This window comes from Branchiostoma floridae, chromosome 4 (genome assembly GCF_000003815.2).
Source record: "Branchiostoma floridae strain S238N-H82 chromosome 4, Bfl_VNyyK, whole genome shotgun sequence".
Classification (NCBI taxonomy): domain Eukaryota; kingdom Metazoa; phylum Chordata; class Leptocardii; order Amphioxiformes; family Branchiostomatidae; genus Branchiostoma; species Branchiostoma floridae.
Window position 1 is genome coordinate 10,017,290 of NC_049982.1, and position 14,596 is coordinate 10,031,885.

Genomic DNA, 14,596 nt, shown 5'->3' on the forward strand with positions numbered 1-14,596 from the left:
GCCAGGATGAAGGCCATGGCGTCCTCCCTAGCGACCGAGTCGCCGAATGCAGGCGGGGTGTTTGGCGGAGACAAGAGACCGTATCTTCCACCGGAGCGTTGCGAGAGGCATAGAGAAGTACAGAGCTGTAAGGGTCACATCATGTATACATGGCACGTTGAGGAGGGAAATAAAGATATCTTATATCATAATGACAACTAAGATGAGACAAGAAACAACATGCCTATAACATATAGCGATTAAATCCATCAAACATTATACTTTGTTCTCTATACGATAAAGAATTATTGTACAGAAGCTGAGCAGGAACTAGGACAAATAATACTCAATACAGTTTTGTTGCAGTACTAAGGTCACATACACCATAAACACATGCACGCACACACACACACACACGCACGCACGCACACACACACACACACACACACACACGCACACACACACGCACGCGCGACATACATACACAATCACACACACACAGACATTAAAGACAATACCTCCATTTAGCATGGATGTAATTGTATATAATTCTGTTCTTCTGTGCAGATTGTGAACCTGCGGAAAGGCCCAAAGTCTCCCGAGACCGTGAAGAAACTTTGCGGGGACGCCAAGAGGAACACAAAGGCAGTCCTTACAACGAGGTTGGTTAATTTCTACAGAAGTTTACATTGAACAATACATCATTGCTTTTAAAAGTGTGTGGCATTTAGATATTGACGGATTATTCATTAAGAAAATCCTGCTATTGTGTTTGGAGTAAAATCATCTTTAAAGATGCTCACACATCTCGTAACGTACGAACGCAGCCGTAGGAGAAAACATAATAAGCTTTTTTTCTCTTTACAGAATTTTCAAGAATAAGAACTTTACTCTTTCTGACAAGCTAATTGCGGATGGCAACAAGATGGGATCTAAAGAAACAGTCAAGGAGCTAATCATCAAACATGGCGGCACGCCCGGTACGTAAGACTGGTTACATTGCGCGTTTTGTTTGACTCTGTCTCAAATGTTCACTTAAATGTGTAAAAAATTTTGAGCATGCTGTCATAGGATCACATAACCAACTTGCCTCTTTTGGTAAGTTTATCTAGAAGCATTCTCCTACAACAGAGATGAATCTGTGTCGTAAAAACTCCTTGACTCACCAGAAGGAGTAAAACAACGCTGGTTCCTTTGCGTAGGAGAATGTTTAGAAGGGGCAATGCTAAATGTCGGCCATGTTGAATTCCCACAGTCCCCTTCATGTACGACACCGTTCTGCTCTGCACCAAAGAAGAGTACGTCAGAAACGCTGCCAAGGTCAGAGACGCAAAGGCAAACAAGGCAAGAATGACGATACACGTTTGTGTTTGGGTTACATGGATGAAAATTACCCACAACATTTATTGTTAAACGTTTGAATATTTGGGCAGACAGAACACCGAGAAAGTAAACAGTGATCACAGTCTTTTTCAAATTCTCACCGACAATAATACGTGACAGCACATATATTTTATTCACCCATGGTTGGTATAAAGTTAAAAACATTTTATCTCATCAGAGCAGATAGTGATTATCTAGAGTTATAAAAATATATGAGGAATTTGAATGTAAGGTCGCTCAAATAGCATTTCTTACAGCAGTATATATAAATCTTTATATACGTATGAGATTTGTCATGTTGACATAGAAAATGCCATGTTGCACAATACATTAACAGAAATATTTTTCTCGTTTTTACCAGATTCCGGTACTGTTTGAAGAGTTCATATATGACTCCATCAGGGCCAAGAAAATGATGGACATAGAAGGCTACAGATTCGCCTGATGAACGTTGCAACGTGCAAATAAGACATGGCTAAATATTGAAGCTCTGTGGAACGTTAATGGGCCATCTATACAGGACTATCGTAACAAATCCTGTACAGCAGACATTAAAAACAAGCATGACGAGACCAGTTTATTATTCGTTTTGACATTGGACTTGTATTTGTGGTTGCTCTTCTTTTGGTGAGTTGGAATAACACATACATGCAGGTTTTCATGGCGTCATACAATGTCTTGTGATATTATTCACATATTCACATATATGTCGTAATACACAAAGTTTGCACTGAAAAAAAGAAGCTTCATATCCAGACACATTTATTTAATTGGCAGGGACCCCGACTCTTTCCGTAGTTCTTTCACGTGCTCGAGGTGTTGCTGTACATAATACATTTAACACTGGACCTCCATTTAGCGTCCTTTCCGAGGGAGGTCCCTAACCCCAGTTAGGCATTGATTGTCACTTGCGTGAGGTGAGGAAAGTCGATGGGGCATGTCAGGAGATTCAAGCTAAGGACACCCTACCATTGCACCACGCTGACGCCATACATATGTGTGCCCAAATTCAAATATTATGGTGTGTGAAACAACAATACACAGCTACAACTTTAAAGCCAATTGCTCATAACTATAAGTAGGTAAGGGGGTTAACGTGTACACTAAATATAAGGTCATTTCGGTAAAACTTATCGTGTCGCAGAGGCAAAGTGACGGATCACTTCCAATGCGGAAGATCCCCTGGCAAACGGCAAACGGCGTACATCACGTAGTTAGATACATTAATCTATGACAAGATGTCGTAATTTGTACATGTACACAAAGTAGTAACGAACAATACACTTGAAAATGGAATTGTCCAAAAGTTTATTCAGTCGTCTTCATCGCAGGCATCCTTTCATCATCACAACCGTTCTCGGAGCTCCCGAACGACGTTGTGGCCGGGTCGGACTCGGCACCATCGGGTGATTGGTTCTCTGCATGACCATGACACCAGCCTGGCATGCGGGCCCTGATCCTGTTCATGGTGTACGTCACAATCTCTCTGTCCTCCGGAATCACGAACGTCTCCTTCTCAGTAAAGAAAGCGTCCATCATCACAGTCGCGAAGAAATTCAGGAGAACGAAATTCATGAAGAGGATGAAACTGATGAAGAAGATCGTTCCTAAGGTTGGGAACAGGACGTAATCTTCCAGTTGGTATGAACCAATCACAAAGTTTGTCACGGTTAGGAATGCGTTGTAGATAGTGGAGTAAGACTCCACATAGCCACCGAAAGAGATATTACCCAGCATGACGTAGGCTAGCATGACGACCACGATGACACATCCATGGGCCAACATGGGCTTTATCGCACGGCCGAAAGTCTTCTGCATCAAAGAAAGACTGTTGTTTCCACTCAGTAACTTACAACATCGGCAGCAGCCAATAAAAGCCAATGTGGAGACCACGTTTAGAAGTGTACTATCTGCAAGAACGACTGGAGCGATGTTGAGAAACGATTTGTTGTTTTCGCGATAGTTTGCCAGGGTATTTTCGGTCAGAACCATTCGTGCACCAAAAGCTGCGACTGCTATCAGAGACAGACTAACGATTATCAGGTCAAGAACCTTCCATATGTCTTTGAAATATTCCATCCTATCTTTGAGAATGCCACGAACAGCGTAATAGATGAAGTAAGTGAGAAAAATGACGTAAGCAATCTGAAAGGTCAAAAGTATAAGGTCAGTGGTTTGGTTGTAAAGATGGAGGCGCAAAACTGGTAGATCGACCTGGGCTCTAGCTCTTCCGGTTGCCGGGGTTTCCACAAGTACGGAAACCACACAGAACAGGTCCACGTTAGCATTGTACAGAGTGAAATCCACAAAAATAGCTCTCGTCTGTCTGTCGATCCAGCTCATGTTGCGGAGTTCACTCAAGCGGTGGTTATAATTGGGTAATCTGGGATCTATGTCTTCCACGTATCCACCACTGTCGTAGTGCCACAGGGCCCAGATGCTGTCCGTCTGCCTGTAGACCCAAGGGCTCGACGTGTCCGTTAGGTTCGACTCTTTGGTCCATCCAGGATGGAAGTGACTTTTGACCGCGCTACCACGCGTGTAGTCCTCCGCGCACATGTCGAAGAAGTACAAGGACAGCAGTCTGGACCCGTGGTGGAAATTACATGTATCTGATGGATGGAAGAAAGGGGAATTTAGTCAGTAGACATAGAAGCGCAAATAAGAGTATGGATATCACATTCGTACTGATCATGTCGCGTCATAATCATGAATAGTATAATTGCACTTGACCTGAGAGCGGCTATGGATGTAGATAGATATCGGTTGTCAAGCACTAAATACATCCCCCTCCCCAGGGCCGACAGATAATGAGACTGCACTTCACTGAAGTGATGGTTCAATATGCCTATCGAACAGTTTTGCTGCACGTTACTGGTCCAGGAGTAACGCAAAATAAATATCCAATACCTCTCATCCGCTAGAGATGTCTGTCACGCTCATGTCTGTCACGTAACCCAGTCCCGAATAATAGATTAGACGAATGAGACGCCTCAAAACGAAGTAAACACGGAAACATGAAAGACGCTAGCTGCCAATATTTTAGTTTGTAGACTGAATCATCATATTGAAATAATCACCTAACGGGACTCGGACTTGGCGCAATCTCACTAATCCAACGAGAACAGACTGGTCGTCGGCGGTGTATCCGTCCGCTGACACCTTCGGCAACAACTCATTCTCCAGCCAATAATACACATCGACACTGACGTTGATCTGTGTGAAATCAAATTGAAAATGTAAGTTATTTAATGAACTTCTGGTCTACTATTCTATAGTGACCTACATCTGATATCGAAATACACGTTGGTGAAGCAGTAACCTCTAGAACCGCAAGGGGGCCCTAAAAGAACATGATGTCACAACAAGGTGATATAAAATAGTTAGACGTGTATGATAGCTTAAGAACAAGAAAAAACGAGAGAGAACAAATGGGCGGCTGATAACAAAATTGAAAATGATGTCTTGCTTGCTCGAATTGTTGAGTATGGCATGAATTCAGGAGTACTTGATCCCACAGTGAAGAATGGCATATGCAACTTCATTTAGATTAATTTACCTTGTCCAGCTTAGACAGAAACGTGTTTTCCATGTTGTTGGTGAGGTTAAAGGCGTTGGGCACGGCCATAGTGTGTGCGATTCCTAACACCAACAACACTAAGACCATGTACCTCCCCGTGTCGAGGACTAGGTCGTACAGTCCAGCCTCTTTTAGTGTAGGTCTACGGGCAACGTCTAATTCTTTGCGTGAAGGAATTCTTACTTCTGCTTTCTTTTCTTCACGAAAGAGTGCTTCTGCACGGGCTGGAAAAGTATGAAGAAGTGTTTTGTCAAATTTGATTCTATAATTTCGATATCTCCATGTTGAATATATGCAGTTCAGAATCCTCGCATTTTCAAAGCTGATAACTTTACATATTAGCATTTTTTGTAAACGGGGAAAGATATAAATTTCATTCATCTTCCCCACAAATGACCTTTAACAGAATACGTCCAAAGCTTTCCCCAAAAATATAAAACATCATATCACCACTAAATAAACAACCGTCCAAGAGCTTTTTAAAACAAAATACGTCTCTAAAAAATTCTGTTTACCTCTTCGGGCCTGTCTGGCCCTTCTCATTCCCTGAGGGACAAACATCGTGGCGAAGATATGCAGCTATTGGGGATAAATGTTGCTGTTTCGGACCCGAAGCGACTGTACTGTGGGATGAAGGATGTGGAAACAGTTGTGTCGTAACAATAGAACATTCGAATCGATTGTTCTAACTAGCAAAACAGGCGTCCTCTGACCTTACCTGACCTTTGTTAGGCAGTAAAGTCAAATAAAGCCACCTGACAGTTACACGCCGATGTTTGTTTACTAGAGTGCAACGTAATTTATTGATATCTTCATGACAAGGAGAAAACTACCCAACCACGCCCTGCTTTGAAATGGTCATTTTTTAGTAGTAGCTAGTACTTTGATACTGGTCTCTCATACTGTAATAAAAACACTGAATGAAGAAATAAACAGCTGAAGACAGATCAAAGTTGTGTTTACGTCGCAGAGATGCAGCTAATGTTGCTGTTTCGGACCCGAAGCGACTGTACTGTACCATCCGGATAGTAGTTCGCTCATACGTTCGCTTTTGCTATGGAAGCACAGAGAAGCGACTGTATAGACAGAAGGGGTCTATAGTGTATAATGAATGTCAGAGCTAGAAGCGACTGTATATAGTATATAATGAACGCTGGAGCGAACTACTTTCCGGATGGTACCCAGGCTAACTGTACTGTGGGATGAAGGATGTGGAAAAGTTGTGTCGTAACAATAGAACATTCGAATCGATTGTTCTATCTAGCACAATAGAACGTCTTCTGACCTTACCTGACCTTTGTTAGGTAGTAAGGACAGATAAAGTCACTGACACGCCGAGGTTTGGTTTTATCTAATCACCAGAGAACAAGATTGTCACACATAAATGAAATGTCTTCATGACAAGGAGAAAACTACCCTACCACGCCCTGTTTTGAAATGGTCATTGTTTAGTACTAGCTCTCGCAGCCTGCAGGAGAGACTGTCTGTAGCAGAAGACAGAATGGCCAGGAGACACCTCTCCATCTTCATGGCTACCCTGTCCCCCAACGACCTGGAGGTCAAGGGACTAGGTAGGTAGGTAGGTTGTACTTTGAAATTGGTCTCTCATACTATGATAAAAGCACCAAATTTAATGAAGAAATGAACAGCTGAAGACAGATCGACTTTGCGTTTACGTCGCTGGACGAATTAAATCTCCAAGTTTCTAGGATCATTTCTGTTAATTTTCCCTGCAGAGCAGGACGAACTCAACCATTTTCTGTGTACAGGACACACCTCTTCATGGTTATATTGCCTCATCTCCGGACTTCCAAGAAAAAATCGATTGATTATGACTACAGAGAACATGTCAAACACACTGAAATTGCTTCCTTGTCGTCGGCAAACAGTTTCACACCCGCACGTCATTGTTGCTTACTTTTTGATTATGTAGATGAGAAATTTTAAGTGAAAGGCCAACATTAATATTGTTACTGAAGGGCTGACATTAACACATATTAAGTTCAGCTGTGTCAAATAGGTAGGTAGACTGAAACAGGCATAGTGTTTGATCTTTCTGATCTTTTTTGTGTGTATGTATGTAAAAGCGCAACTTTTGCTGTGATTCCAATGCTCGAAAGCTTTTTCTAGCCGTAATATAATTCTGTCTGAAAATATAGGTCGCTTTGTAGCGAGATCGAGCTGAATGTCTCTCACTGAAATGGCTACAGACCAGAGAGACTGCTTTGGCGAATGTGGTATTTCATGTCTTCAACCTTTGCCCCACTACGAGTGACACTTAACGTTAGCACCAGTACTCTCCACGCATATATAATTCGTTTTAATTGCTTGCTTTGCACGTAAAAGCCTGGTGTTTTGTACGGCGTACTTTAAAAAGAAAAAAAAAATGTCACACTACTGGAAATACGCGTACGTGCAAAACGGAACGGAGCCTAAATACATGTGTATGCTGGGAGCTGCATTCGCGTCCGTAAGTTACGTATGCTTGGGTAGGGCAATATCTTTAATCATTAACATCACCTATAACCGGCCGGATGTAGGTAGTTGCATACACGAGGAGGTACAAAGTTTAGGCCGACTTTCTGGGATATGCAGTATCTATAACGGAAATAGGTTCCTGGCAAAATCACATGGGTATTTCCTGTTTCTAACGTAAAATCTTTATCATTTGACTACTCCCATTGTGACAGATGTACTTCTAACATTTTAAGTGCACACCATAGCAACAAAGTATCAACATCTAGAGAGAAAAATGTACAAAATTTAATATTGCATTTGGCAAAAAGGGAAAGAAGTACAGCAGTCTTGGCGCCTTGACTAAAATGAATACAAAAGTTTTTTGCCACCAGATTGGAGGCGAAATTCTTAAAGGAGATGTCACACAACGATCTATATGTGTCTACCTTGTCATTTGGACCCCGTTCACACTCAAAAAAATGAAGCGGCTTCAACGCCGAAGCCGCTTGATCCGGATCGTTTTCTTGAGTGTGAACGCTCCAAGCGGCTTGGATTTTCACCGATCCGGCTCGTTTGCAATCCATCCCTGGGAGGTAGTTTGAGACACTTGTGAACAAGCCGCTTGGCTGAAATCGCGAGTGTGAACGCAACGCGGGATAGATTCTATGCAAATTTCCGATTTGCCCCCTGTTGGAGGTTATATATCCAGGTATCGGGAGCAGGAACACACGCCACACTGACAGGTTTGCTCACGTTACTGATTTTTGTGCCCAATGATAATGCCTGGAAAGAAAAAAAATCGCTGTAGGGTCAAGGCAAGTGGAATGGGAAGCAAACAAAGCTTTTTTTTATCACACGAAGAGAGAGGAACCACAGCAAGCTAAAAAAATCACAAAAAACAAGCATATCTTTGAACAGCTTTCTCTCTGGATCATGATATAAGACTATTAAGAGTGGGTTTGAGAAAACCTACAAACAATGTTGTAAAAAAGTACCTGAAGTCCAGGTAGGGAATTGTGTGCGATTAATCGGATTGTCTGAAATGAGTGTGAACGTAATTTTTTTGAAGCGGCTTGCCCGTTGAAGCGGCTTCGACGTTGAAGCCGCTTCATTTTTTTGAGTGTGAACGGGGTCTAAGAGTAAGAATTTTGACCAAGGTTGATTTAAACCTGCTAGACTCTTTCCTTTCCGTTTGTCTGGTGTCAGGACATAAAAGTATAAGTTAAGACGATCATGTACCATTGTCCTTCGCGCAACACAGGGCAAACAACTCATATGCCTTATTTGTATTATTAATGGCACGGGCTGGCGTGCAAAAATTGGAGTGTTCCACACGCAGCACTTCTTATCTAAAGTTATTAATTAATGAACAAGCATACTGTGACATCAGAGGCGAGCAGAAATATTGCTGACAACAGGGAAGTGGTCAGCAAAAATCAAAATTTCCTCCTTCACACACGTCGATGAGCTGAAATTCTCTGAAGTCCGGATATGAGGTCAGAAACAGGTGAGCCCTTTGCGGATAAAACGGGTCCGTGACGTGAGAAGAGACAGAACTGTCCAGAGGATAGCAGAGAGACGTCCCTCCAACGGACTTCAGTGCAGTCATCGTGATAACTTCGAATTCATTCAAAGTCGAGGTAACGTACGACATATCTGCATCTATGTAATAGATTTCTGACCGTTTCTGGTTGCGAGAATTCCTATTTTTTTCTGATAGGAAAGGTTGTGCACGTACACTAAGACTGATCAATTTTCCTCTTGAATGTTTCCGTAGATGTTTGTGAGAGCAGCTGTGTTTGTCGCTGTATTTGTCGCCGTCGCCGTGGCGTCGACACTTCCAGGTGAGTTGCTATTCCTCTGATATTTCCCTGATGTTTCCTAATGTAGCAAATAACAGGGCAATGTGACCTACCGGCTCCTATCCAAGCAAAGGTTAGGCTTCAGCTTGATTTGACGTCTCTTAGGGACGTTTTACAGGCCTTTATATTTTGAACATCCAGTGAAAACGCCCAAAAGACGCCCCAAACAAGCCAGAGTCTACCCTCTGCTTGCAAATTTAAATATTGACGATGTTTCCTATGATCTATTATTTACTCATGGGCACTTTATATGTATTGAATCTTTTTAGGCATATCCCTGGGTTGTCAGGGTCCGGTAACAGCTTTCTCCGGAAAACAGACGCTCCGAGACGACCTCGGCATCGATGGCGCTGTCCTACGAGACCAGCACTCCTCGTCCGACACCGTCTGGTACCTCCCGAGGTTCAACGGCAACACCGTCGAAGAGTACCGCACGATGGGCGACTTCGAGGCGGGGAACGTCCTGACCACGTACCGCCTACCTGGGTCGGTAGGGAGTGGTGGCATGGCGTGGTGGGGGCAGGGCCACGTCGTCTACAACAACGCCCTCTACTACCAACGGTTCCCTGATTGCCTGTCGTATAGTTATGAATGTAGCAATGAAAAGGCGCAGATAGTCAGGTACGACTTTAACCTTCAGGCCTTTACGGCGCTCCAGGCGCTGCCCACCGCCCAGCTCTCCCACTGGGGCGCGGGCCCGTCTTACGTCTACCTCGCCGTCGATGCGGGCAGTGTGTGGGCTATCGGTCTCAACACTGGTAAATTCCATCTGACAAAGTTAAACGCAAACGATCTTAATGTAGAAGAGATCATAGACACAGAATTCGCTGACCCGTTTTCAAACATGCCGCCATTTATTGCCTGTGGGAAATTCTACAGCACCTTGCCTGGCGGTCCCCTGTCCTCACGGACCGCTCTTATTCTCGACCTAACCACTAAGCAGAAAGACACGTCCACGCAGGCCTGGTATTGCCTGCCCACTGAAGGTCGCCGCTACTTCTCCGTAAACTCTCGCGAGAACAAAGTGTACACAGTCGAGTCAAATGCATTGGTCACCTATGACGTAACCTTCGGCGGATCATACTTAACTGACTCCGCTTCATGTACATTCTAGTATATTTGAGTATAGTATGGCAACTTAGCATGTACCTAATAGACATAACGTATCAACTTATCATTCAAGTTTATGTTTGTCTCATGCATGCTGGCTTGTGAGGGTATCATAACTGAAAAGACGGTTTTGTGACATCCAAAAAACTGTAAAATTTCCTTGTCTGCAAATAAAGTTTGAGATGCTATGAATTAGTCAAATATCTCTGTGATTATTGTATTCACTTGTACAAAGCATAGGTAATCAGACATACTATAGATCCGTAAGGTGGCGCTTTTGCACAGATAACAAGCTAACAAGGCCACGCCGTTTTAATGCAGGGTACGGCAGCAGCAGAAGTTGGGTCTGCAATTATAAATTTCGTGATGCTATAAATGAGTTAAATGTATCTTAGGTACAAGGTCTGCGTGGCTTGTATTCACTTGAACAAATACGCTTAGGTAATGAAACATACTTAAGGTGGCGCTTTTGCACGGTAACAAGGCCACGCCGTTTTAATACGGGGTACGGCAGCAGCAGAAGTTGGGCCCGCAGTGGTTGGCCCGCCACGAGCACCCCTGCACACCCCCGTAGTGGTACGTCTTGGTATAGCCCGTCTCGGACGTCCGGATGAAGTGAAGTTGGAAGGCGTCAAAGCAGAACACGTGTGGTCTGTAATAAAACACCATTAAATCGTTAGTGGAAAGAGATATGGATGTATCAAAGAGTTGTGATTTTAGACGGGAAACCGAACGGAATGCAATTGTACTTTGATGGAGATAGAAAGGAGGAAATATTGAAATAGCACGGAAGAGAGGGTAGAATGCGCGCCGGGTACAGAACTAAGTTTGTGGGTGCTCTGTGGGGTGGGGTCGGCGTCGAAGACTAGTACTTGTAAAGAAGACCTGGGGTAGGGAAAAGAAACATGTAACCACAAGATAAAATACAGCATTGTTACCGTCGGCTGGAGGTCTGGTCCAACAGGGTGCGCTGGTGTACCCGACAGACCTGGTTGCAGGTCATCCCGTCCCCAGTAGCGGTGCAGTCCCGAGGTACCGCCCAGATGTAGGCGGACTCGGCCCCGATAACTCCCGAGCAGGCCGCCTGAGCGATCACCTGCGAGTAGTCCGGCTTCGGCACGGCGGTAGCGGTGATCGACCCCGCCATGAGCAGGATACAGAGGAGACCCAGTGGTACCATCTTTGACTTTCTGTCCACTTTAATTACAAAGTGCCTCGACTGCAGCTGGCTCGAATATCTCTTCTTCTGGCACTCTTTTGGCCTTGGGGACGGGGTAATTACTATCCTACCAAGGTGGGTGCTATGCGGTTGAAGCATCAGTAAAGTATCATGTATCTTGCCAAACCAGTCTTCAAAGTTAAGTGCTTCCTTCAATGGGCGAAGGATTTATTTTTTTTTTTTTTTTTAATTTATTTGAACTTCACCATATTGTGTTTACAAAATGGTAGGGAGGCAAAAACAGGTAAAACCTTTACTAGTTGCCTCCCGTGCAACTAAATTATACAATAATAGAAAAATAATCATAATGATAACAAATAATAACAATTGTACAATCAAATAATAATGATTTTGTCAACGACAATAAAAGCAAATATACAATAATAACAAATATAAAGAAATAAATCATAGAAATAATGGTAAGATGAAATATGAAATATCTAGAAAGGTGTACAACTGGGACACTGACAGTGGGTGACCCAAGTACATACGTCGTTGGAGTTAAATCTGTCGTTGGTAAGAGAGAGATAGTGGACTAGGATTGCTTTCTTAAAGGTATTAATTGTAACAACTGGGGAAAGTTTTAGAGTTCTAATGTTGAGGGGTAAAGCGTTCCAGATGTGAACGATTCTTTGGAAGAAATAGTTTTTAAACGTAGTGGTGAGACATTTTTGGGGCTGGAGCTTGGCTTGTGAGTTGGATCTTAGGGATGTGAGTGGAAAACTTATATATTGATGAATGTCAATACCGTATTGTCCCAAGAAACATTTAAATAGGAAGGATAAGTCTAATAATTCTCTGCGGTAAGATAGAGGTAAGAGTTGGCAGTAGATCAATCTATCCCTGTAATCAGTTGTATGGTTGTTGAGAATGTATTTTGTAGCACGTCTTTGGACTTTTTCAAGGGAAGTAATTAAGTTATGAGTGTGGGGGGACCAGATCAACGAGCAATATTCGAGTTTGGGCCTAACTAGTGTAATATATAGGATTTTCTTAACATTTGCAGGGGCATGGTAACCAACAGATCTCTTAATAAAGCCGAGGGTCGAGTTGGCACTAGCTGTGATGTTTTTTATATGACTCTTAAAAGATAGGCAGTTGGACATAGTTACACCTAGGTCATTAAATTCCGTAACTGATGAGAGCACTTGTCCCTCAATTTCGTAGTCATAGAGCACTGGTGTTTTAGACCTACAGATAGTGAGCACGTTACATTTAGAGGTATTAAATTTCATCATCCATGTGACACTCCATTCGACCATGTTGTCAATATCATGCTGAAGGGAAATACAATCAGCTGGTGATGAAATTTGCTTGTAACATTTTGAGTCATCAGCATAAAGGGCCATGGGACATTCTATAGTAGAGGGCAGGTCATTAATATAAAGTAAAAAAAGTAGAGGTCCCAAAATGGAACCTTGTGGGACTCCGGATATTACAGGAAGCCAGTCTGAAGAAACTCCTTCAATGACTACTCGTTGTCTTCTATTAGACAGATAATCAGAGAACCAATTTAGGAGATTCGAGTGGAATCCAAATGTCTTAAGTTTGTGTACAAGAAGGTGATGTGGAATGCTGTCAAAAGCTTTGGAAAAGTCGAGGTAAATTATATCTATCTGGCCACTGTGATCCAAAGTTGTCCCGACGGTTTGAAAGGTTTCCAATAGTTGGGTAGTAGTAGATTTTCCTTTAATAAAGCCATGTTGTAGTGGGTGAATTTGGTCTTGAAGGTGAGGGAAAATACGGTTAAAAATGCAACGTTCCATAACCTTACTTACTACACTGAGTAAGGAAATGGGTCGATAGTTTTCAACAGAGTCTTTACTGCCTTTCTTAAAGACGGGACAGACGTTGGCTTCTTTCCATTTAGCTGGAACTATGCCCGATTGAATACTTTTGTTGAAGATGGCAGTAAGTTGAGGAGCTAATACGTGTGCACCCTCGCGTAGGATCACTGGGGATATAGAGTCAGGGCCAATAGCTTTTGTACAGTCTAAGGTAAGCAAGACATCTAGCACTTCCTTGATTGTAAAGTCAATGTTGCCGAGGAAGGGATGTCTCCAAGCACTGATCTCAGGGAGAGGCTGATTTACTACAGGGGTAGTAAAAACAGAGAAGAAGAACTTGTTAAACAGATTTGCTTTATCAGTAGGTGTCGTTCCTTGATAATGTTTGTATTTCAGAATTTGTGGCAAGCAATGTGATTTTGTTTTATTTTTAAAGAAAGTCCAAAATTTCTTAGGATTATTATTGACCAAGGATCCCAAGTTCTCAAGAAACAGTTTGTACTTGTAATGAATAAGTTTTTGTAGACCATTTCTAAGTTTCCGGAACTTATGCCAGTGGGCTGGGCGATTAGTTTTCTTTGCCCTTCGCCATGCAGTCAACTTCTTATTTCTAAGATGGTAGACATCACCATCACACCATGGCATGGAATAAGAATTTTTTATTTTAGCTTTTGGTACATGGTTTTCAACCAAGCCACACAAACATTGTAACCACGTATCCCAACAGTCATCAATGCTATCAGATTCTACAAAGCCTTGAGAACCGAGAGTGTCTCTGAGACTTTGTCGTAGGTTATCAAAGTTGCATTTTTTATACTGGTAGACATGTCTTTTCATGTTTGATTGACGGAATACCGTACGAAAATTCAGGTCAAACTGTAGAATAGTGTGATCAGTAGGAAAATCAGATGATACTTTTTCAACTTTGGAACATTTTTCAGGAACGTTAGTCAGAATCACATCCAAAAGATGGTTATGACTGTTAGAAGTAACATTATTAACCTGTGTTAGTGAGAAATCATTCAAAACATCACAAAACTGGTTTTCTGTAGTAGAATTGCCTATCAAACTACACCAATCGATGTTAGGGAGATTCAAATCACCTAATAAGACCACCTTGTTGTATTCTTGGTCGGCCAAACGCAATGTATATTGGAGGTTATTAGTAAATGCCAGTAAGTCCCCATTAGGGGGTCTATAAAACAAGATGATACCGATT

At 42.5% G+C, this 14,596-nt stretch overlaps 4 protein-coding genes across 4 annotated transcripts; 2 read left to right on the forward strand and 2 right to left on the reverse strand.

Annotated features, from left to right (window-relative positions):
- LOC118413979 lies at positions 1 to 2,187 on the forward strand. The gene is made up of 5 exons (XM_035817671.1): positions 1 to 127; positions 547 to 641; positions 847 to 959; positions 1,235 to 1,323; positions 1,724 to 2,187. The coding sequence occupies exons 1-5, from the start codon at positions 47 to 49 to the stop codon at positions 1,805 to 1,807; spliced, it is 462 nt and encodes a 153-aa protein (XP_035673564.1). The 5' UTR covers positions 1 to 46; the 3' UTR covers positions 1,808 to 2,187.
- Positions 2,188 to 2,670: 483 nt separating this feature from the next.
- On the reverse strand, positions 2,671 to 5,603 carry LOC118413559 (polycystin-2-like). Its single transcript, XM_035817084.1, has 4 exons — positions 5,458 to 5,603; positions 4,922 to 5,166; positions 4,443 to 4,578; positions 2,671 to 3,974 (listed from the first exon to the last, which is right to left on the reverse strand). Exons 1-4 carry the CDS (start codon positions 5,501 to 5,503, stop codon positions 2,671 to 2,673), a joined length of 1,731 nt encoding a protein of 576 aa, XP_035672977.1. The 5' UTR covers positions 5,504 to 5,603.
- A 3,332-nt stretch (positions 5,604 to 8,935) lies between these two features.
- On the forward strand, positions 8,936 to 10,563 carry LOC118413958 (noelin-2-like). The gene is made up of 3 exons (XM_035817636.1): positions 8,936 to 9,039; positions 9,177 to 9,243; positions 9,531 to 10,563. The coding sequence occupies exons 2-3, from the start codon at positions 9,177 to 9,179 to the stop codon at positions 10,373 to 10,375; spliced, it is 912 nt and encodes a 303-aa protein (XP_035673529.1). The 5' UTR covers positions 8,936 to 9,039; the 3' UTR covers positions 10,376 to 10,563.
- Positions 10,564 to 10,709: 146 nt separating this feature from the next.
- Positions 10,710 to 11,726, reverse strand: LOC118413977. The gene is made up of 2 exons (XM_035817669.1): positions 11,310 to 11,726; positions 10,710 to 11,023 (listed from the first exon to the last, which is right to left on the reverse strand). The coding sequence occupies exons 1-2, from the start codon at positions 11,687 to 11,689 to the stop codon at positions 10,867 to 10,869; spliced, it is 537 nt and encodes a 178-aa protein (XP_035673562.1). The 5' UTR covers positions 11,690 to 11,726; the 3' UTR covers positions 10,710 to 10,866.
- Between the last annotated feature and the right edge of the window lie 2,870 nt (positions 11,727 to 14,596).